The following is a 24,446-nucleotide window of genomic DNA, read 5'->3' on the forward strand; positions in this document are numbered from 1 at the left end:
ACTCATAACCGTTTATAAACGGTTAATCATACCCATAACTGTGTACCCATTTACCCATTTTTTCACCCGTCTACATGTTTTTTTTTTTTAACAACTTGAAAATTACAAAAGAAAAATTTGTCATAATTCGTTTTCTGACAATTAAACACTGTTATAGGTACATTTTAGCATGCATTTTCCTATTTTAATCATTTAAGTCCTCATACAATTCCAATAATTGAAATAAAAGGTTACGAACAATATTTTTCTGCTACACCCAAACAAGTCTTTAATTATAATCCATATGATTATAAAGTAAAGCTTTTAAAAACAAAAAGTAATCATTATCTTGAATACTAGATGATTCAAAGCTCCAAAATATTCCGAAACTAAACACTTATGAACACTAATGCTTTAGCACGTTTAATCACAAAGTCTCATTGACTTGTTGTCATCAAAAGAGGCCTACAAAAGAAATATATAAATTGAATTAGCATCCCATTTAAGAACAGCAACACCAATTAGCATGAATCCAACAGGGATAAGTGACCACATAAGGTTTATAGAGTTAATTAACAGCTGTGTTGCGATATGCATACTGAAATTTTGAGTTGAAAATGTGTAGCGGAAGACTGTTTCATGTTTGGATGCATGAAAAGAGTTAAAAACAGTTAACTTTATGTGCTTCCCACTTTATTTGCTGAACTAGCAGAAAACAGCAACAGCTCCATCCATAGTAATCAGCGCCTAACGAAACCATCGGCAGACAGTTGCAGAATCGTTGACCCTCCACAACTGTAAACAGAATGAAAATTTATATCAAGAAATAGGGGAAGAAAAATTCACATCATAACAGATTTAACGAGAGTATTGACAATATAACAGATTTAACGAGATTATTGACAATAGAACAGAAAAAGATGGTAGATAGGAATTATTATGAAATGTATAATGGTGAGGAATTTGGTAGATAAGCATTATCTGCCCAGCAATAAGTTGTGGGTAGCACAAACCTGTATGGTTCTCGGTTCTCCCACTAAAATCAGTACCCGCGACATATTTCACCTAATTGAAAAGAAATGTCATGTTCAGCATCATATTGTCCGAACTCAGAGATGGTTCAAAGGAGAATTCGTAAACACGGGTGTTTAATATAGTCCCATTCACAGAAACAGAAATTTTATAATGATAGACGAACAATTTTATCAAATTTAGAACTTGGATACTTCAAAAGTTCAAAGTCGACAGACTATGGGAACCACAAATATGCTAAAAAGTCTACTAATTTATACGATATATACATAAGAGTCTTCGTAATCAATGTCGTGTGGGTACGTAATGCTTCCAATGTTTCAGTGTGAATCACTAATCAACAATTTCGTTAGGCATAGAATAGAAAACAAACGGTCATTACAGATGATATACAATTTCTAAAGCTTACATAGTCTTCGGTTTTCATCAACGCACTTGGTAATCAATATAGTGAAACATTGGAGCTGTATGCAAACTAATACTCATTCTGATATTAGTATTGTTGCTTTCATAACAGTGGCAACAAGTCCATAGAGATTGATCATCACTTGTACGGATTTGGGTCCGTGGAATACCATATCCAGGTGAGTCCTCATTCCGCGCAAACTGAATTCGAAATATTCTAATTGATCTCTATGTTCAGTGTTTATTTTTGCTTCCTTTCGCAATATTAGCGTTCTAGAATCTAGGATCTTAACCTGTTCTTTAGTCAATATATGAAGAAAGTAATATGTTGTGACTTGTGAGTGACAAATACCTCATCTTATATGGGTTTCCAAGCAGGTATTTTGGTATATTTTCTGATGATTTTTGTGTAATAAAACAGTCTTCAGCATCAGATACACATTATATCTACTCGTCAGTGTCAATCCTTCTCCTTTCCCAGGGAGTCATGCTTCCATATGGGATTTCGCATAATACTAAACAGATGGTAAAGGGAATTCATCCTGACGTTGTGGAAATCATTGAACCTGCAAAAGAAGGATACCAGCTTACTTTAAGACTTGATTTTTCTAAAATTTCAAATGGAAAAGGTTTGATAATCGTTCACATCATCTCCCAATAAATAATATATATGAATCACATCGAGATGATTGCGAATTTCAGTTTGTACAGATCAATGCTCACCTTGATAGCAAAAGAACAAAAGAAACAAAATAATGAAATTCTGTAACCACTTACACTAACAATGCTTTCTTGAATTCCAAGCTTCTTCTTCCTCCAATCCCTAAAACCAGGCATTAAATAAAGATGACAGAACGTGTCAACATGGCAACACACCAGGAGACACGGGGAAAGTCTCAAAACAAGTCTGACAAGTATATTGGAAGGCAGCTATGTCCTATATTTAACCAGTGACTGTATAACGAAGTTTTCTTGCTGTACTGTTGATGCTAACAATGTATTCATGCATTTATTTTTTTTCTTTCTCTAGATTCTGCGAAGGTAATTGCAGAGATTGCTGCTGTGCAGGCAGTAATCTTAAGTTCCCAGCTGAAAGAAATGTTGACGAATGTCAACTCTCAAGATACATCGCAAGGAATGTATAAGCCACTCAAACTTGAATATCACCCAAAAGAGCCTTTCTTTATTATTAGACAGGTAATTTCCACAATGAAATCATTAGCAAAATCAATAAAAGTGCTGATTCAACTGAACTTATTCTGATTGATCTACTCTATATTTCTAATGTACAATGAAAATATTCATGTTTTGACAGCCACAGAAAGTCATTGCATTATTCCCAATACGTTTCAAAGACAAAATAGATGTCATTATTGTAACAGCATTCTTTCAGGTTTGTGACCGATACAGTTAAGTAAAGATTTTCTCGTTAGCACTGTTAATGAAGTCACTCTTCTTGCTATTCCTTGCAAGATTTGGTTCATATTTTCTTTTTCTCGATTTTCTATTTGATTCCCTTCTGGGGAATGGAGACAGGAACTTATGGATGTTGGAAGTTCTGAAAAATGGAGGAAAGCGCCACCTTGTTGCTGATCACCCATTCCAGCTCCAGATTTATGTACATATAGAGGAACATTCGAAGATTTGTGTACATATAGAGGATTTGTCTCTTTCGGTATCTTCTTAGACTCCAATCTAAGTACTAAAAGTATAAACTTTCCTCTTAATCACTATAGATTATAAACTTTCCTGTAACTAAGTTGCTTATTTAGCTTATGGTTGATTTTCCACATACGAGATAAAACATCAGGTATACTCAGTTTAATACATTTGGTATCAACTTATATACAGAGATTTCTTCACGTCATGTCAAAGGAAAAGACTAGACAAGACAGTATGGAGTTTACTGAATTTCTATTTGTGTTATATACCATTTAAAGGTAAAAACTCCATATTTTTTTTATAGGTTTTCTACTTTTCCTGGTTGAGAAAATTCTCTCGTTATTATAGAAATTTGTAAGAATTTCACGGTTACATCTGTAGTTAAAAACTTTGTTCAAGCAGTGCACCGGAAGTTTTATTCAGAGAAGGATGAGAAAGCGTTTGGAAGGACTAGTTGAAGTAAAACCCTTAAATACCAAAGCAACTCAAGACTGATGTTTACCAGTATACAATCTAGTTCCCTTCTGTCATATAAAAAGGCATTTTAAATAGAATACCCCAACACAACGAGAAAACTAATATTCTTTACATGCTTGCCAGTCCTGGGTAAGCGAAGCACAGAAGAAGAAGAAGAAGAAGAAGAAGAAGAAGAAGAAAAAGTCGAAGAAGAAGAAGAGGGAAGCCACAAGGTTCCAGGCGTGCTTTAAGCTTGTATGCTTTCACAAACTCACCAACGATAAGTATATAAAAGAACTTAGCCAATTTCATTACCGCTCTCTTCTTATTAGACAAAAACAAAATTCTTACGACAGCTTCCATGAAATCCATGGAATGGAGTAATTTAGAAAGTTATCAAAAATAGAATCTTTACAATGACATAGTGACTGGTTATTACATTATTCTTATTAACTTCTGTAAGCGAACTAATTCAGACCAATAACAACTCAAAATTTTCTAAATGGTTACAAATCTCTCATTGTTTGCTTTCAAGCAAATGCAGGATGCATGAACATGAGAGAACGGATCAAGATATCAAAACCTAGAGTCCTACAACGAAGATATGATGACATGAGCATGAAGATCAAGAGAATCCGTTGGCAGATTAAAATTCATGGTTTTGGGCAATTTCATTGATGATGGTTGAAAATGCCAAAGTTTTCTTCTTCAATGGGATACACCGAACTAAATTAAGTTATTTCCATATCTGATATGTTAGCTATTTATGATAGCAGTTAGAATAATCCAAAATAATCATTCTCTGTAAGTCAGATTAACAAGCCAGATAACATGTTGTCCCAAATAATTCAGCTTGCTCTAAAATTAAAGAAAATAAAACAAAACTAGAGTTGTGGAAACATCAATAAAAGAAAAAAGAAACGACGATCGCTAAGGCAGCAGTCAATTTGTCAAAGTCATAAATTCTTTATGAAGATTACTGATACACCGAAAAAACTAAGTTATCCATATAATAATTAAGTTCAACTGGAGACAATCTAAAAACCAAATGACGGCATGCCATTAAAAAAGAGGAAAACACTACAAACTGAAGTTAAAGAATGAACAAATGAGTAAAATCTCCATTTTATCTGAAAATTTGTACCAAAATTGACAGTTAACAAAAGCAAAACATACACTTCATTCCAGCTCAATCTCGGGGCCAGGATGAATCAATACATGCTCCAGCTGCGCTAGCAACGGGCCACTGGCCTCGCCAGCCTGCAAGTTGCAGTTACTTGCCAACAAAGCAAACAACACAAAACTCAATACCAGGATCGCAATCGCATGCCCGATGAACAAGAGCTTCATCACAGCGAAACCCCTCAAAGCGTCCTCCTCAAGGTCACATTTCCACTCAGCACTGTCCTGGTTAGGCCAAACCGACATTTTCTTACACCCTTTTAACCCAAATACATCAGTGTACAAGGACAAACCCAGTTGCAAAATCCAAGTGCCCTTAAAAACCAATCCAGAGGACAAGAAAAACTCGGCGAAATACGAACAGGGCCTAATCGACAAATACAGGCAAGAAAATGCACAAACTAGAGTCAATGCACCTAGCATATCATACACAGCGCCACCAAGACCCGAAATTCCCTTGCCGATCACAGAGTACTCAACGAAAAACGAAACCGCTGCGAAAACAAAGACGAACCCTTCATTGAAATTCAAAGGGTCGATGTTTTCACGGAAGATGATCAGAAGTACGAGTGCCCAGAACATGAAAATAGCGGCGGATTGCTGGAAGAAGGCGAAGCGGTAGGTGGGGTGGTGGCCGGAAAAGGCCAGAAAGAGGAAGATTTCGCAGAAGCAGGCGATGGGGAGGGCGATGGTGAGAGAGTACAAATCGAAGTTTCTCCATTTGGTTTCTGAGCAGTACCATGCTTTGGATTGGTAGAGAGATGGGTTCTTGAGGTAGAGGGAGGAGGAGCAGATGAAGCGGCGGAGGCCTATGGGAAAGAGGAGGACGAAGGCGGAGAAATGGGTTGCTAGTGATGCCATGTGAATTTTTGAATTTCTTGTGTTTGCTCCTTCTGGTACGTGTTGGTGAATTTCCTGTCTTTTTTTGTTTTGGTTCGTTCTTTCGTTGACGTTGTGATTTCTTGTGAACTTGTGAGGAGAGCTGTGAAATTCAGAGAGAGGTTTTTTACCCTTTATCCTTACTCTCAGAGAAGGTTAAAAACATAAAAAAAAAAAAAAAAAAAAATTTAATATATTTTTTTTTACACAAATGATAACATTAATAGGTTAATTGTTAAGTAATAAATAATTGATTTTCATTACTTCTGTTTTTTCAAAAGATAGACTTTATTAAATTCTAATTGAAATGTTTATATCCTCAGTCGAGATGTTAAAAAAAACTCGGGATCAATGCAATCTCATCTAAAAGAACCTCTAGTTTTGAATAAACGTTGCAACAGAATGTGCCGCTCAGTTGCCTTCTCAACGAACAAACTTGAACAAAGCAGTCGCCACATCAGTTGTAATAGCCTAAATGTCATACACTATGCTTTCGACCTCCGCAATTGATTTTCATTACTTGGGTAAAGTACCATTTGCGAGTCTACCACAAATTATCCTTCCCTTTTTTAGGTGAAAGTTGTCCTAGTTTCCACACTTTCACTTATTTTTTTGGGTAATTCTCAGTTTACTACTTTTAGGCAATCTCCAATTGAGATGGCTAAATGTCTAAAAACCAAAAAATGACCTGATTTACCTAGAAACTCATCTCCAACCGAAGACTAGGCTATAATTCTATGGAACTCACAAGGCTATTATTTGGCTAAAGAGGCATCAGGTTGGCCAAATATAGCCCCTTCTTAGCCTTTTTTTTGGGTCGAGCTCCTCAGTTGCAATGATTGATTTAAATTCAATAGCTAGATGTGAAAATATCCAAAGGTAGTTTAATTAAATTAACTAATAAATTTAAAGTATAAACTTAAAACTAATACATTGTTGAGGGGGCTATGTTTAGCCCATTCGGTTGGAGATGGTAACGAGTATGGCCTGATACTATTCATTTAAAAATAATATTTTGCAGGGCTATAATTCTAGATGGGCTATGTTTAGCCATTTCAGTTGGAGATGGTCTTAAGTTGATTGATTTTCAACATTTCATACATAAAGTTTATTCACCCCAATTTGATACCTAGAGTGATAATTCTGAGACACTTTCATATATCCGTTAAGCTTTCTATTAAAATAGCTGTTAACTTGCGACGTGGAGCCCTAAAGTGATAATTCTGAGGCACTTTCATACATCCATTAAACTTTCAGTTAAAATAGCTGTTAACATGTGACGTGATGCCCCCGTGGACAATAACTTGGCACCGCAAAGCCTGTGGATATTAAAAAATTAGAAAAATTTTAAATTTAAAAGTTAGCCTAGTATACACATTAGCATACCCAACAAACCCAGCAAAACACAATCTCTCTCTGGATATATTGTGCAAGAGTGGAAAGTCGTGGAAGGCTGTGAAGTTGTATAAGGAGATGAAGGGTAAAGGGATCAAACTGGATGTGGTGACGTGTAATACAATTATTCGTGCCATTGGTCTCTCTGACGATGTTGATTTTTCAGAGCGACTGTTGAGGGAGATGAAGGAATTGGGTGCGAACCCAATGTTGGGACATATAATACAGTTGTGAAGCTTTTGCGGGAGAATGGGAGATGTAAGGAGGCATTCTCAGGGCTTTATCAAATGCCGAAGTTGGGCTGTGTGCCGGATGTGATCAAGTATCAGTGCATTTTTAAGCATCTAGAAAAGCCAAATGAGATTCTTAGACTGTTTGATAGGATGATTGAAAGTAGGGTTAATAAAATTTTACGGGATAATTTTTCATTGTATTACTTCCTTGAAATATATACATATACAATCTTTGTTCTATATGGAAACAATATTCAATAAAGGACACAACTATAAATCCTTCCTAATAAAGGACTCCTAATATTTGCAATATATTTACATACTTATTTTTAATAACCCACATTTACAATCCCCCTCAAGTTGGTGCATAGATATCATGCATGTCCAACTTGACAAGTGAGTCATCAAACTTTCGACTACACATTGTGTTGATGCACAAAATCAGCGAGGACTTTGGTACAACAGAAAGTGTCAGGTTCGTGACCTTCGCTTGGTTGCTTCGATCACTAATGGAGATAAGTACGTAAATGAATAGGGACAGGGAAGCAAACACAAGATGTACGTGGTTCACCCAGATTGGCTACGTCCACGGAGTAGAGGAGTTCTCATTAATTGTGAAGGGTTTACACACATACATAGGTTCAAGCCCTCCTTTTGTGAATTCTAGTGAATAATTTAGTACAAAATGACATTAGAGATTATTGTGGGAGAATGATCCCTATTTATAGAAAAGAGTTTCTAGTTTTGTTCTGACATTGACACGTGTCGTGTTGTGATTGGCTTCTGATGTTGACACGTGTTGCGCTATGATTGGCTTCTGATGTCGACACGTGTCGCATTGTGATTGGCCTCCTGGTTGAAGGGAAGCTCTTTTGGGTCCTTGACGGTATAACGTTGACCGGTGCTCAGTAGTTTCGGGATTGGTCAAGTATGGTACAAACAGTGCTCCCCTAAGTTCCCGAGTGAGGGAAGCTCCTCGGTTGGGGACTTGCAAGATCCAAGCCACTGAGTAATTACGAAACTTCTAAGTACCGAAGTGTGGTATCATTTTCACGTGCCTTATTTGTCTCATATGTAGATGTGGCATCTTCTCTGGAAGTACTTTTCCTCCATCCAGGGGTGGTATCTTTAACCGATGAAGATGCACAAGGTAATGTATCAATTTCACTTGAAGCTTACTTGTAGTTTCGGGCTTGGTCAAGTGCGATACAAACCCTATAGTAGGAGTCCCCCAAGTCACCGAGCTAGGAGATTTGTCGAAGGAGGTAACAGACAAGGTAAGCAATCAGACTTCCAAGCAAGCAACCTGGATCGGAGGTTCGACTTCGGCTTCCTGTTGATTGTTCTCATTCTCCTTGTGTCGTAAATAGCACCAAGGATAAGGAGAAGCAAATGGAGAAGAGATGATATGAAATACTTTTGCTTTTGAAGAAGTAACTTTCCACAGGCTTATTCTTAAACTAGGCTGGATTTGATTCAGGGTGGTGGACAATTGATCTTGAATCGGGCTTGTGATATCTTCAAGGATCGTTGGTGGCTTGATCTTTAAGGATTTGATTCAAGAGTGGTGAATCGGCACGTGCAGTTCACAACGCCTTAGTGAGTCGACTCAAGAATTTGAGGGTCAAAACAAGTCCATCAAATCTAGAGTATGATCAACCCTGATGATATGGGATACTCTTGCTGTTGATAGAATAATGAATGTGGTATAGAAAGGTGTTGTGCTGTAGTGATCTGTTTCAGCTCATCGTTGAACCTTCTGCTTCAATCTTTTGCATGGCAGAAGTGGTGTGTAACCTTTGCATTTAAATGGTCATTCAGAACATTCCTTCATAGTGACTCATCCACGCTTGGCAGCTTCAGTGTAAAGAGCCAATATTTGATCAACTGTCATGAGGTATTTCCAGATTGGAGGTTTGATTTCAGGTTCCGACTGACTGCTCTCTTTCTCCTTGTCCTGCAGGTGTGGACAAGGACAAAGACAATGACAGGGAGAAAGCATGATATGGGATACTCTTGCCTTTCGACCCTGATGATATGAGATACTCTTGTTCTTGGTGTGGCTTATTTGTTGAGGTATTATCGGGGGGAAATAAAGCTGAGTATTTCGAGAGGTTATGTTGAGGGTGTCTTCTCGAATGCGAGAAAGGGTTGAGCATTTTTGCAGGTTTGCCTGTCCGTGGAGGAGGGAGGTCGACATATATAGGAATTTCCCAATAGCAAGTAGTAATGCTATTCCTTTACCCTTCTTGATCACAGCAATGTAGTGGGAGCTGCCAGCTTCACGTGTTTTAACTTTGTCAGAGCACTTTAAAAAAGTGGTATGTGGTATCTGGAAAGCTGATGTTGCGTGTGAAGATTATAGACAAGCTTTATCTAAGGAAATCTGGCTCTCGAAGTTCTGAGAGCTGTGCCTCTTCGGTTTTCGAACAAGTAATCCCGTCGGGGATCTAGCTCTCGAGATTCGGAAAGCGGTGCCGCTTCGGTTTTTGAGAAAGTAATTATGTTGGGAGTCTTTTCTCGAATGTGAGTAAAGGTTGGACGTTCTTGCCAGCCTGTCTTGCCACGGAACACGGAGATCGACACACATAGGGACTTTCCAGTTGTCAAGCAGTGGTGCTGTTCCTTTACCCTTGTGGGTAATAGTAGGGTAGCTGGAACTTCGAAATTCTCGTGCCTAAACTTTGTCAGAGATCTTTGGCAAAGTTATATGTGGTACCCGAGGAGTTGATGGTGCGTGTGAAGAGTGGTGATTGAACAGTAAGATTCACGTGCTTTCTACTTCACCAGAAATCTTCGACAGATTGCCCGTAATTTCCGCAAAGCTGAGTGTGCATGTGACAGGTGCTGACGAGGCTGAAAAAGCAGGTGCTTCTTCGATTCTGAGATCGACCCTCGTGGTCTCCGAGCAGCCCAGCTTTTGAGAAAGCAAACGCCTCTTCGATTTCTGAGATCGGCCCTCGTGGTTTATGAGCAGCTCAACTTTTGAGAAAGCAAACGCCTCTTCGATTTCTGAAGCTTCGTCGAGTGTAGATTTTTATAGAGGCTAGCATTAAGTTCCACAGCACACTTGAATCTCCACCAGTAGAAGCTCTCTTCTTGCACTTCTAAGATCTTGATTTGTCTGACCTCTTCCCTCTTCAACACCTTTGAAAATGTCTGGCCCCTCCGACCGTCGTTTTGACTTGAACCTTGGAGATGAGACAGCCACGCCTTCTCCAGACAACATATGGCGCCCATCCTTCATATCCCCTACTGGTCCTCTTACTGTTGGGGATTCTGTGATGAAGAATGATATGACCGCTGCGGTGGTTGCCAGGAACCTTCTCACTCCCAAAGATAACAGACTACTTTCCAAATGGTCTGATGAGTTGGCTGTTAAGGATTCTCTGGCTCTTAGTGTTCAGTGTGCAGGTTCTGTGTCTAATATGGCACAACGCCTATTTGTTAGAACCCGCCAAGTTGAATCATTGGCTGCTGAAGTGATGAGTCTCAAACAGGAGATTAGAGGGCTCAAGCATGAGAATAAACAGTTGCACCGGCTCGCACATGACTATGCTACAAACATGAAGAGGAAGCTTGACCAGATGAAGGAATATGATGGTCAGGTTTTACTTGATCATCAGTGGTTTGTGGGTTTGTTCCAAAAGCATTTATTGCCGTCGTCTTCTAGGGCTGTACCGCGTAATGAAGCTCCAAATGATCAACCTCCGATGCCTTCTCCTTCTGGGGTTCTGTCCAGTACTGAAGCTCCGGATAACCACCCTCCGGTGCTTTCTCTTTCTGGGGCTCTACCGACTGCTGAGACTTCCCCTAAGCGACCTTTGTGAAGGCTCCCTCTTGTTTGTTTATTTTGACTCATGTATATGTACATATTTGTAGCTTATCGGAAATATTAATAAATAAGCTTTGATTCATTTCAACGTATTGTGTTAAATACACCAAAGCCTTCTTCAGAAAGTTCTCTGAATTTTTTCTTTTGTTGAAACTTGTATTGTTGAAGCTTTGTGAGTGAAGCATGTAGTTTGAGGTAGTGTTCCCTTAATTTCCCGAGTGAGGAAAACTTCTCGGTTGGAGGCTTGAAAAATCCAAGTCATTGAGTGGTTGTGAGACTCCCGAGTATCAAGGTGCAGTAGCATATGGTAGGAGTCCCCCAAGTCTTCAGGCGATGAGAGTTGCCGAATGAGGTGTCTTGCTTGTTACTAATTTGTCAAAGTAACGAAGCCTTGTTTTGATGTCACACCTTCATATATGCCTTATCTAAAAATATTTCCAACTTTTGTGTGTTTGATGCTGCATGCTGCTGACTAGACAAGATCAAGTGCAATTAGTAGCTTTTCTCTTTTTTTGATGAGCACCATGTGTCCTACCTAGCTCCCTTTTCTGTGTTATTCTTCTTTTTCATCTTTTCTTTGGTGTATGGGAGCTTGCCTTTGTTGTTGTTTACGTTTTTTTGTTTTTTTGGTGGAATTGCTTTTCGTTTCCACTAATCAGCCTGAGTTGCTGCAATATAACACCATTCTCTATAGCTCAGATCTCAAAGTCGTCTTCATGAACGTTGTTCCTTATCTTGTGAACTACAACATATCCAAATTTGAGATTCATCGGAGTAGTACAACTCTAGACATTCATGTATGATGAGTAACTGTTCATCAATTTTCTGTTAACCCGTCAGACTTGTTGTGAGCTTCGAAACTCCATTTTCTCTTATTCAGCTCAACATACTTTCTTCATCGAAGTTGTTCCTCACCTTGTGAACTACAACATATCCAAATTTGAGATCCATCGAAGCAGTAAAAATCCAGAAATTCAGGTATGATGAGTAACTGTTCATCATTTTTCTGTCAACCTGTCAGACTTGTTGTGAGCTTCGAAACTCCATTTTCTCTTGTGCAGCTCAACATACTTTCTTCATCGAAGTTTTTCCTCACCTTGTGAACTAAAACATATCCAAATTTGAGATCCATCGGAGCAGTACAAATCCAGAAATTCAGGTATGATGAGTAACTGTTCATCATTTTTCTGTCAACCTGTCAGACTTGCTGTGAGCTTCGAAACTCCATTTTCTCTTGTTCAGATCAACATACTTTCTAAATTCAGAACAAACTAACGGTTGAATATTTCAAGATCTTCGAAACACCGCTGCAGCTTTGAAGCTTGCAGAAATCTGACCGTCATGTTTGTGTTTACTGATGTGTTGTTGTACAAGTTCAAGAGAATCTTGGTTTTGTGAACAAAATTTGTTTATTTGCCACAAGGTTTTGTGTTTGGAAAATAGTTGAATAGGTAAGGTTTAATGACTATAGATTTTTGTTTGGGTATATAGCGTGACTAGTTGAAGCTATTTTTAGGACACAAAACTTGAATTAGCTTCGCACTATCTTGATGAAGAGTGTGTGAAGCTTTTATATGTTTTGGTGTTGAAATTTTGTATTGTAGGTGAAGCATTGGGGTTGAAGCTTGATAGGTGAAGCTTTGAAGCTTTATAGGTGAAGCTTTGGTGTTGAAACTTTATAGGTGAAGCTTTGGTGTTGAAGGGTTGAAGCTTTATAGGTGAAGCTTTGGTGTTGAAGCTTTATAGGTGAAGCTTTGGTGTTGAAGGGTTGAAGCTTTATAGGTGAAGCTTTTGTTGGCACCATAAATTGATTGTGCTTCACACTATCTTGATGAAGATAGTGCGAAGCTTTTGAGATTGATATTTGTCCTCCATTGATGAAGCTTTTGTTGGCATCATAAATTGATTTTACTTTACACTATCTTGATGAAGATAGTGCGAAGCTTTTGAGATTGATATTTGTCCTCCATTGATGAAGCTTTTGTTGGCACCATAAATTGATTGTGCTTCGCACTATCTTCATCAAGATAGTGCGAAGTTTTTTTTGAAGATAGTGCGAAGTTTTTTTTTTTTTTTTTTTTTTTTTGAGATTGGTAGTTGAATCCCATTGATGAAGCTGCTGTGTTCCCCCTTCCCTATTTTTTTTTTTTTTCGGATTTTTTTTTTTTGAGTTTTGATTTTTTTTTTTTTTGGAAGGGGGGAACTGAAATATTTGAAATTTGAAACTCCCTAGTGTTAGAAGTTTGAAGATTTTCCATGTGGAGCTTTCTCATGGTTTGAATTTGAATTTTGAATGTTAATAGCCATGTTGAACTATATATAAGAAGGATAAGTTTCCATTCTTTACCTTACCTTCATTTACTCATCTTGTAGTGATTTTTGAAGACAGAGTGCTCTTTACTTGAAAGGGATTCTGGCATTGCTTTGCTGCACCATCTTCAGGTTGGTAGTCTTCTCCACTAGATCAGATGTTTTCATTCTTGTTGAATTGTTTGAGTGTTCATGTATTTTGTTAAGTTGAGCTTTTCTTCATGCCCTATGAGCTTCCTTATGTTTTGATCCTTCATGTAGTGATAGAGTTTGTTGCTGTTTGTTGTAGATGTCAGAGTCTGGAAGTCTTAGTGATGAGGGCTCCCCTAGCTCTAGCTTTAGGTTTGAGCCTGCAATGTCAGAGTCTTCATGGCCTTTGTTAGAGTCTGGTACAAAAGAAACGTTGGATGATCCTCACAATTGTCAAACCTTAGCCAATGTTGGTTCTTCCTCCATGCTAGTGGGTGAGGGGGTTGTTTGTGATGCCATACCCATATTTCGTTCTGATCCTCACAATTGTCAAACCTTAGCCAATATTGGTTCTTCTTCCATGCTAGTGGGTGAGGGGGTTGTTTGTGACGCCATACCCATATTTCGCTCTGAGTTCACAGCGGACCATTTAGAAAATAACTTGTTAGATAGCGAAAAGCAGCTTGAGGCCCTAAGGCGATCATGTAGTATCCCCCGTAGTGTAGGAATACGTTTGGTGCGTTGTGAAGAATTGCCTTCTGAGCCGCCCAAGGGTTATGTTATGTTCTATACCCAGACATTAGTGACCTTGGGGGTAAATTTACCTTTGCATCCGTGGTTGCAACAAATGCTGTCTTTTATTGGTTATGCACCTGGGCAACTCAACCCTGGTTTCTGGGATACCTTGATCGGGTTTTATATTATTTGGATGGAGTGTGGATTAGGTGAGCCTTCCTTCCATCAGTGGCGCTACTGTTATAAGATGCGCCCGGTGAAAGCATGTACTGGTTATGCCGAATGTGCATGTCGGAGCGAGAGAGAGCGTATTGTCTTTGATAAGAGAAAGGCGTACTGCACATGGAAGAAACGTTGGTGCTTTCTTTATAATGATTGGGAGCATGCTAAAGGTGTCATGCCTGAGCGACGTGTTCCTACTCACTTCCAGACTGTAGGTTGTAATGTATCCATTTTCTCATTATTTGCTATTGTTGTGATTTTCTCTTGCTTCTAAGATTTTTCTTCATGCAGTGACACGAGGCACCATCAAACTCTGCGGACAGGAGCTAGCTGATGTAGAGAAAGTGCTGAGGGTGCCCAAAGAAGATAGACACTTGGGTAAGCTACGACCCTTGTTTCGAAAGTACAGTTTCCAGCCCTTAGTTTCCGAGTGCCAGAGGCGAGGGAGTAAGTTGTATCCTTCACTTGATCCTTGTTCTTCCCTCTTTTTTTTTTTTTTTTTTAGATATATAAGTGATGGGTAAGGAAGTCCCTTTTATAAGACAAGGGCTCACTCCTCGATACATAAGTGATGGGTGCTTTCTAATGAAAGTGAGGGAGTCCCTTTTATAAAATAAAGGCTCGCTCCTCAATACATAAATAATGGGCTAGAGTCCCCCAAGTATTTTTTATGAGGCCCAATATATGGTGTATAGTGTAGTCCCCCAAGTCTTCGGTAAATAGAGTATGTTGGCTGAAGACTTCAAATTGAATCTATGTATGGGCCGAAGTGGTAGTTTGCTCGAAGGCGGTATTTGTATACCCTACACTGAAGCTTTGTAGGTGAAGCTTTGCAAGTGAAGCTTTGAAGTTGGAGCTCTGTAAATGAAGCTTTTGAAGCTAGAGCTTTTGTAAATGAAGCTTTTGAAGCTGGAGCTCTGTAAATAAAGCTTTTGAAGCTAGAGTTTTTGTAAATAAAGCTTTTGAAGCTGAAGCTTTTGAAGTTGGAGCTCTGTAAATGAAGCTTTTGAAGCTAGAGCTTTTGTAAATGAAGCTTTTGAAGCTAGAGCTCTGTAAATGAAGTTTTTTTTAAGCTAGAGCTTTTGTAAATGAAGCTTTTGAAGCTAGAGCTCTGTAAATGAAGCTTTTTAAAGCTAGAGCTTTTGTAAATGAAGCTTTTGAAGCTGGAGCTCTGTAAATGAAGCTTTTGAAGCTAGAGCTTTTGTAGATGAAGCTCTTGAAGCTGATTGACATGAGTGATGCTCATGAATGTTTATGTTGATTGATATGAGTGATGCTCATGGATGTTGACATGAGTGATGCTCATGAATGTTGACATGAGTGATGCTCATGAATGTTTATGTATGATTGATATGAGTAATGCTCATGAATGTTTATGTATGATTTGGGAGTACTGGACATACTTTTGATCACCTGGTTGGTGATAATAGTGGCAAGGTGCCGAATAATGTTTTGTAGTACTGGACGTACTTTTGGTCACTCGGTTGGTGCTATTTTGGAGTTTATGGGCCTTCGCCCTCCACACAACATTCCAGCCCATTTATTTTGGGCTTGCCTTTTTTTTATTTTTTATTATTATTGCCCCCTGATGAGGTTTATATAGATGTCTCCGAAAGATAAATAAATTACATCATACAAAAACAAGAAAAGTAAATCACATCACTCTGGTGGGGTGTTTATTTCTTGCTTTTGCTTTCTCTTTCTCTTTTCTCTTTTGGCAGATGGCAGATGGCAGAAAACTCCAAAGCGGAATAATGAATTATTATGAGGACAAGAATCTTATCTTCTGCCTGGTTTTCCACTAGTGCTTGTGGTATTCGCAGGAGATAGGATCTGGGTCGGCGACTACCCCAACACTTTGCCCAGATTAGACGCTGTTGTCATGTGATTCAACTGCACCTACAAGATCCACAGAACTGACTTCAATGACGAGAAGTCGAAATTCGTCCTTGTAAATGAAGGAATCCATATTGGAGCCACCAGAATCATCCATTTTCTGGACTGCCCGTGGAGTGAGCCTGCCTTCCAGTTGATAGAAAACTTGAGGTTCTAGTGATTTAGGATCCAAATGCAGAGATTCGGGACATCTGGAGATATTGGTAGGGGCCTTGCAAATAGGAGGTAGGCCCAAAGCAGGTGTTACATCATTCTGCAGATAAGTTTAGGACCATTGCAATTTTTAATAATAACACAAAGGCCTTTCTTCGATCAGGCCAATTACTGGCATGCACGCCGCACAGGGCATCTCGCCGATCTTCAGCGAGCTCATACTCGTAAAGCTGCAGGCGGAATAATCTATACGAAATAGAAGGTCACGGATCTGCGATCTGGGTTTCTCAGCCATTGGCATTTGCAGAGAGAGAAAGGAGAAAGAGTTTGATGCATTGGGAACATAAACTGATTCCCTGGACCGACTTAGAAGATCCTAGAAGGCGCGAGTCACTGCCATTGTCGACTCATCGAGCTCTGTCTTCATGTCGTTTGATTGACCAGGGCGAGCGGCGCAGCTAGAACCCCAAGATTAAACTTTAGCCTCCGCGGAACTGCCTCGTGGATCATGGAGGATGAGCTTGTCCAGGCCATTGACGCCCTTGCTGGATTCAACGCCGGGATGAAGGCTTGCGTTAGCATTAGCCACAGCGCCGGCGCCACTGCTAGTATCAATTGATGCATTTATGGCCACTGCAGCAGAAGCAGCGGTTGGATTCGGAGCCTTGTCGCTGCTCATTCTTTGTGTAAATCGATCGGTCTCGTGAATGGGTTATTTCTTGCTGTCGGTGTTGCTTGAAAACGGCGTCACTGTGGGTCAATTGGAGCAGCGAGTCGTCTTCTCCTGCGATTTCGATAAGTGGGACGTCGGACTCCATCTCTTTCTCTCTCTGTCTTTGGATATCTAGGAAGATCGAATGATCGGAGGAAGTTGTTGCGGATGGAAGAAATGGTCGAATCAAATGGGTGTGCAGAGTAGAGTAATAGAGTGTGCAAAGTTTGTGTTTTTGTGTGGGTTTTGCAGATTCACGGTGGAGGTGAAAAATTAAGAGAGAACCGACATAGTTTTTTGTGTCGATTCCCACAGATGGCGCCAAATGTTGATGCACAAAATCAGCGAGGACTTTGGTACAACAGAAAGTGTCAGGTTCGTGACCTTCGCTTGGTTGCTTCGATCACTAGTGGAGATAAGTACGTAAATGAATAGGGACAGGGAAGCAAACACAAGATGTACGTGGTTCACCCAGATTGGCTACGTCCACGGAGTAGAGGAGTTCTCATTAATTGTGAAGGGTTTACACACATACATAGGTTCAAGCTCTCCTTTTGTGAGTTCTAGTGAATAGTTTAGTACAAAATGACATTAGAGATTATTGTGGGAGAATGATCCCTATTTATAGAAGAGAGTTTCTAGTTTTGTTCTGACATTGACATGTGTCGTGTTGTGATTGGCTTCTGATGTTGACACGTGTCGCGCTATGATTGGCTTCTGATGTCGACACGTGTCGCATTGTGATTGGCCTCCTAGTTGAATGGAAGCTCTTCTGGGTTCTTGACGGTATAACGTTGACCGGTGCTCAGTAGTTTTGGGATTGGTCAAGTATGGTACAAACACATTGCATGAGTAAGAACATCCACAAGTTGCTTATCTGAATCCACAAACGGTATTGATACAATTTTCTTTTCAAGCTTATCTTTGATAAAATGTCGATCAACCTCTACATGCTTCGTTCTATCATGATGTATTGGATTATTAGCTATATCTCTTGCTGACTTGTTATCACAATACAAATTCATGGTATTTTTCGGCTTAAACCCAAGTCCCCAAATAAGTTTCCGTAGCCAAAGGATTTCAGTGATTCCTTGAGCCATACCTCTCAGCTGAAGATCGTGACACCACCTTCTATTTTTTACTTCGCCATGTCACCAAATTCCCTCAAACAAAGGTAAAGTGTCGAGAAGTCGACCGTCTATAAGTTACATCACCTGCCCAATCTGCATCAGTAAACCCTTCAATCCTCAAATGCCCCTATTTCCATACAAGACTCATTTTCCAGGTGCTGACTTCAAGTATGCCAAGATATGCATAACATCATCCATATAATCCACACTCGGTGAATGCATGAACTGACTCACAACACTCACAGCATAGGCAATATCATGACGAGTATGAGCAAAATAAATTAGTCTCCCTACAAGCCTCTGATATCTACCTTTATCAACCGGTTTCTGATTCAGATCCAAACACAAATAATGCTTCTCAACAATAGGGGTCTCTACTGGCTTACACCCCAACATACCAGTTTCTTTTAATAAATCCAGTACATACGTACGTTGAGACAAGAAGGACGACTGAGCAACTTCAACTCCCAAAAAATACTTCAAATCTCCTAAGTCCTTCATCTCGAATTCGGCCGCAAGGTTTCCTTGCAACTTGGACATCTTGTCAACGCCGTCTCCTATTATAATCATGTCATCTACATACATAATCAAGGTTGTCACTTTACTCTGTCTACGCTTCACAAATAAAGTATGATCATAATGACTCTAACAGTATCCATTCCTTTTCATGACTTGAGTAAATCTATCAAACCATGCACGAGGCGATTGCTTAAATCCATAGAATGACTTATGCAACTGACATATTCCGGTGTTCCCACCATTGCTATAGCTAGATGGAAAATCCATATACACTTCTTCCTCCAAATTCCCATGGAAAAACACATTCTTCACATCAAACTGTTTTAATGGCCAATCCATATTTGTAGCTAAAGAGATAAGAACACGTATCGTATTCATCTTGGCAACTGGGGAGAAAATCCCCTGGTAATCCACCCTATATGTTTGGGTATACCCTTTAGCCACCAACCTTGCTTTGTATCTGTCTAATGTTCCATCAACCTTATATTTAACTATAAATACCCACCGACATCCCACTACCTTCTTTCCTGCGGGTAGCATCATCACCTCCTAAGTATTATTTTTCTGTAATGCCAACATCTCTTCATCCATTGCTTTTGCCCACTTTGGATTTTTTAGAGCTTCCTCTACTCGAGTTGGTACCTGAATAGACTCCATATTACTCACCAATGTCTGACACTCTGGTGCAAGCTTATTGCATGATACATAGTTGGCTATCAGATACTTCACCTTCCCTTTAAGAGAAAACCTATTAGGAGGCCCACCTCGATTTTGTCTTGGTGGCAATTTATAAGTACTCACATTATTACTCGGATTAGTTACACAATCATTCTACGATACTTACCTCAAGCATATTCAGAGAGGATGTATTGAGCAACATTTTGGAACTAGAAAGAGAGGGTGCACTGGGCTCAGCAAAGGGCTGCTGAACAACAAGGTTGTTCTCGGCAGTAGCTGGCTAAGACTCTCATATAGGTTCAGTCAGAATCGGCCGAACATCAGCCACGGCACCTCCGGCCGAATGATCTATACACTTGGTACCCACTGTACATTCGGCACCAACCAACCAACTTAAATTACCAACAGTGTTCTCCCCTTGGTGATTTAAAGTTGAAGGTACGGAAGTGTAGAAATATTTCGTTTTAGAGAAGGTCACGTCCAGGGTTACATACATATGTCGAGTCTTAGGAAGGTAACATTTATACCCTTTTTGGTGACACGAGAAGCCCACAAAGACACACCATAGTGCTCACGGATCCAATTTACTACGATGTATTTTTTGAATATGAACATAAGCCACACAACCAAATACTCGAAGGGTGAGAGTATTACTTGATACCACTAGAGCATGTTGAGTGAGGACTTGAAGAGGTGTTTGAAACCCAACCCTCCAAGAAGGCATACGATTAATGACATACACAGCATAGGTAACAATTTCAGGCAAAAAACGTTAAGGAACCGAGGCCCCAAGGAGCAAGGCACGTGCTGTTTCCAAAATGTGGCAATTTTTACGCTTTGCAACCCCATTTTGTTGTGGGGTATGCAGACACGTGGTTTCATGGAGAATCCTTTAATCACGGAGAAACTTTGACAACTCAAAAATTGATGTATTCTCATCCATTATCAGAACGTAGCACTTTAATAACTGAAGAATATTACGTTGAATCATCTGAGCAGATGACCAAAATATTGCACTAACATCACTTTTATTTTTCAACACATAAAGCCATGTCATAGTAGTGCAATCATCAACAAATGTAACAAACCACCTAAATCCTTAAGAAGTAGCAACTGGAGAAGGCGCCCAAATATCGGAATGCACAAGATTAAACGGAAGAGGTCTTTTATTCATACTAGGCGGAAATGAAGCACAATGGCTTTTAACAAGAATACATACTTCACAATGTAAGTCTGATTCATTTATTCCACTAAATAAATTAGGCAACGTAAGTCTTAAATATCTAAAAGATGCATGGCCTAATCAACAATGCAATAACCATACTTCTTGTAAATTACTATCACAGATCACTCAGACTGCATGAGCTCTACCAGGAACGACATCATCCATATAGTACAACCCCTCTCTCCCAATTATCTCTTTGGTCTGAATATCCTGAAGTAGACAAAAGGATAGATACATTAGAACAACACAATCTAATTGTTCAGTACCTTGTGGTATGGAAAGTAAATGATGTGATAAAGATGGAACAAGTAAACATCGGTGTAAAGGGAGAAAAGTTGTGAGATACACGACGACAACACCAACAACAGGTGCACGAGTACCATTGGCAGTTGCAATATATTCCCTGTGAGATGTTGTCATACATTGAAACATATTATTATCGTATGTCATATGATTCGTTGCACCAGAGTCCAGAATCCAACCTGTATGATGCTCAGTATTGGAGGCTTAAAAAACATGCCCTACAGTATCTGTGGTGGAGGACGAGTCACCATGGGTAGGACGAGTCAACAAAGTTTGACTTGGGTCAATGGAGGTAGTCTTGGCCTCCTTAGCTTTTGGTAGAGCAGTAGCCAATGAGGCATAACCTCCATTATTTCCCACACTCACACGCTTCTTTGCACGCAACTTCTTCTTCAATATTGGAAACCAATCAGGCACCCCATGCTTGGCAAAACATGTATCCTCAGTATGATGGGTTTGTTGAAGGAAAAATTTTGTCCTAGCTAAGAACAAGTAAGAACATTTGAATACATATGCAAACTATTAACACTTTAAAGTAGGCATGCATTCAAAAACAATTCATAAAACCCATGACTTTCAAAGCCTAGTATATGGTGAACCAATAAACTCTTTAATAACATTAAAGAGAAGTAAAGATTTAGAGTTTCTTTACCCTTGAAGCTCATCCTTGTTTACACAAGGGATTCACCCAAGTGGAGGGCCTTCAACTCACCTCCAAGCTCCTTGGATATTGCTTGTGATTTCCTTCTCCTTTTGTGCTCATTTCGTCCTTGAGGATGTAAGGAAAGGATCTCCAAAAACACCAAAGATTTGGTGTCTCTAAGTCTCCACACCAAGGGTTAAGTGTGAAGATGAAATGGATGACTTAGAGAAGAAAAGATTGCTAGATTAATCTCTCTAAGTGGCTGGCCTCTTTAGAGAAAATGAGAGAAAGTGTTTCACCTCATTTCACCAAGAAAAAACCCCTTATGAGAAATAAGGCTATAAAGTTCCTTTTATACTTCATTTCAAGTGAGTGGCAAACTTGTAATTAATCCAAGCTTGCCCATTCACCCTAATGGCCGGCCATATTAATGTTATTGGGCTATTTGCCCATTTTGTTTTAGTTGTCATACAACTTAAACATAATGGGCCTTTTGGACCAAAACGCTTTTGGGCCCCGAAACCCAAAACCAACATATAAGCCCAATACGAACCTTTCGCAAAATTAATTAACTAATTAATTAATCTTGACCATTCTTCAATTAAACCATTTAATTGCTTATCCATTTCATTTAATTTCTTCACTATCACCCTTACTCGGTGTACGATCCATTAGGTTCCAATTAGCGAGGTAGTGGGCGATTGTTACTCTTAACGATCGATTGTGAATTGAAACCACATTTCAATTCTCCCTTTTATGATTAGTGTAGCCTAATCATTAGGGCTTCCACAAACCATGAGTGACACCTAGCAGTATGTCATGGTTACCCAAGCTAAGTAGAATTGGTTGGAGAACCTATCCAGTTACAACTACAATGCAATACGGTCATTCTCTAATACAATACTCTTAATCACATTGTTTGAGTGATAGTTTGTTTCATGTCTACTATCCAATGTGATACATATCTATATGATTCCCTTGAATATGATTTGGAACAAACTTCCTAAGTCATATTCATATGCTTTGGCCAAAGACTTTAGAATCATATCTTAGAGTATTCTCCTTCCACCATGGAAGGTTAGAGATCCCTTGTTGTGCATTCATATGCCTACACGACTAGATAGCTTGACCCCAACAATGCCGTGGACACTCCGATGGAATGCCGTTGACATGATCAAAGATCAATGACCTAACCATTAGACATCTATGATGCCTCAGGTCAAAGGACTACTTTGCATATTGCAACTTTCGAGTTCTTACATGACATGTATGTTCGAACTCATTTTTTATCGTTGTTCAGTGTACTCGATTAGTCTTTCGAGCACCTATGTGTTTGTCTTAGTGTCCAACACCAAATGACTTGAGACTAGTCATACTCACGCTTGAGTTAACATAACACATACTAGCCTTAGCGGATTGTCAATGCCCAATCGGCAATCCTATGGCTAGGAACGTTTTAGGAATGAACATAAGAGAATGGTCTCGATAATCTAACTCACTTAGATCACTTGTCTTTTAGATCAAATACATCCCTAGGATTCCCTTATTGTTTAAACACAAGATACAATAAATAGTGATTAACAATAAGCTTTACCCTTCATTAAACATATAAAAGTTTAATACATTAAGTATTCCAAAAAGCTATTACATCAAATGAGTGGCTTTGTGGGCATACTTCCAACAATCTCCCACTTGCACTCAAAGCCATCCTCCCATGTATCTAATACCCATCTTTTCCATATGACGGTCAAGCTGGATTTGAGACACTGGCTTTGTCAGTGGATCTGCTACGTTATCGGCTGAAGCAACTTTGAGGATGTTGACTTTCCCCTCGGCAGCATATCTTCTAATGATATTAAAGTGCCTGTCAAAATGCTTGTTCTTTTGATGTGCCCTGGGTTCCTTGGCTTGAGCTATCGCCCCACTATTATCACAGTACAAAGTTACTGGTGATGTAATGGTTGGAACCACTCCAAGTTCAGTGATGAACTTCTTCATCCAGAACGCTTCTTTGCCGGCTTCAGCTGCAGCGACATATTCAGCCTCTGTTGTGGAATCAGCAATTACACTCTGTTTCTTGCTCTTCCAACTGACAGCCCCACCATTCAGAGTGAATACATATCCGGAGTTGGAACTTCTATCATCAACGTCAGATTGGAAATCTGCGTCTGTATAGGCTTCCACTCACAACTCTGCTGCTCCTCCATATACGAGGAACATGTCCTTAGTTCTTCTTAAGTACTTAAGGACCGTCTTGACAGCTGCCCAGTGTTCTGGTCCTGGGTTAGATTGATATCGACTAGTAATGCTCACAACATATGCGATATCAGGCCTTGTGCATATCATGGCATACATGAGACTCCCTATGGCGGAAGCATAAGGAATCATATTCATTTGCCGTATCTCTTCAGGAGTCTTAGGTTCCATGGACTTAGAAAGGTGAATTCCATGTCTAACAGGAAGAAAACCTTTCTTAGATTGTTCCATCTGGAACCTACTTAGCACCTTATCAATGTACATAGATTGGGATAATCCAATTAATTTTCTGGATCTATACGATAGAGCTTTATCCCAAGTACATAAGATGCATCTCCTAAATCTTTCATGTGGAAGGTTTTGGACAACCACACTTTTACAGAAGAAAGTACTGCAGTGTCATTCCCGAATAGTAATATGTCATCTACATATAACACTAGGAATACTACTGCATCCCCAACGACCTTTTGATAAACACAATTGTCGTCTTCGTTTTGAGTAAAACCAAACGTTTTGATTTCAGTGTCAAAACGAATGTTCCAGCTCCTGGAGGCTTGCTTAAGTCCATAAATGGACCTTTGAAGCTTGCATACCCTAGTCTTTTCAGACTTGGACACGAAACCTTCGGGTTGAGTC

The 24,446-nt window shown here is 39.4% G+C and overlaps 1 protein-coding gene and 1 long non-coding RNA gene across 2 annotated transcripts; both read right to left on the reverse strand.

Annotated features, from left to right (window-relative positions):
* Window positions 1-217: 217 nt before the first annotated feature.
* LOC139190301 (uncharacterized) lies at window positions 218-1,132 on the reverse strand. Its single transcript, XR_011574418.1, has 3 exons — window positions 993-1,132; window positions 533-774; window positions 218-444 (listed from the first exon to the last, which is right to left on the reverse strand). It is a non-coding gene; the product is annotated as an uncharacterized lncRNA (long non-coding RNA).
* Window positions 1,133-4,713: 3,581 nt separating this feature from the next.
* Window positions 4,714-5,577, reverse strand: LOC103414748 (uncharacterized). Its single transcript, XM_008353113.3, has one exon. The coding sequence runs from the start codon at window positions 5,575-5,577 to the stop codon at window positions 4,714-4,716; it is 864 nt and encodes a 287-aa protein (XP_008351335.3).
* Between the last annotated feature and the right edge of the window lie 18,869 nt (window positions 5,578-24,446).

Source organism: Malus domestica, chromosome 13, assembly GCF_042453785.1.
Source record: "Malus domestica chromosome 13, GDT2T_hap1".
NCBI classification, from domain to species: domain Eukaryota; kingdom Viridiplantae; phylum Streptophyta; class Magnoliopsida; order Rosales; family Rosaceae; genus Malus; species Malus domestica.

Excerpts from the sequence above, each read along its gene's own strand:
- LOC103414748 (XM_008353113.3), bottom strand. The coding sequence starts at position 5,577 with ATGGCATCACTAGCAACCCATTTCTCCGCCTTCGTCCTCCTCTTTCCC.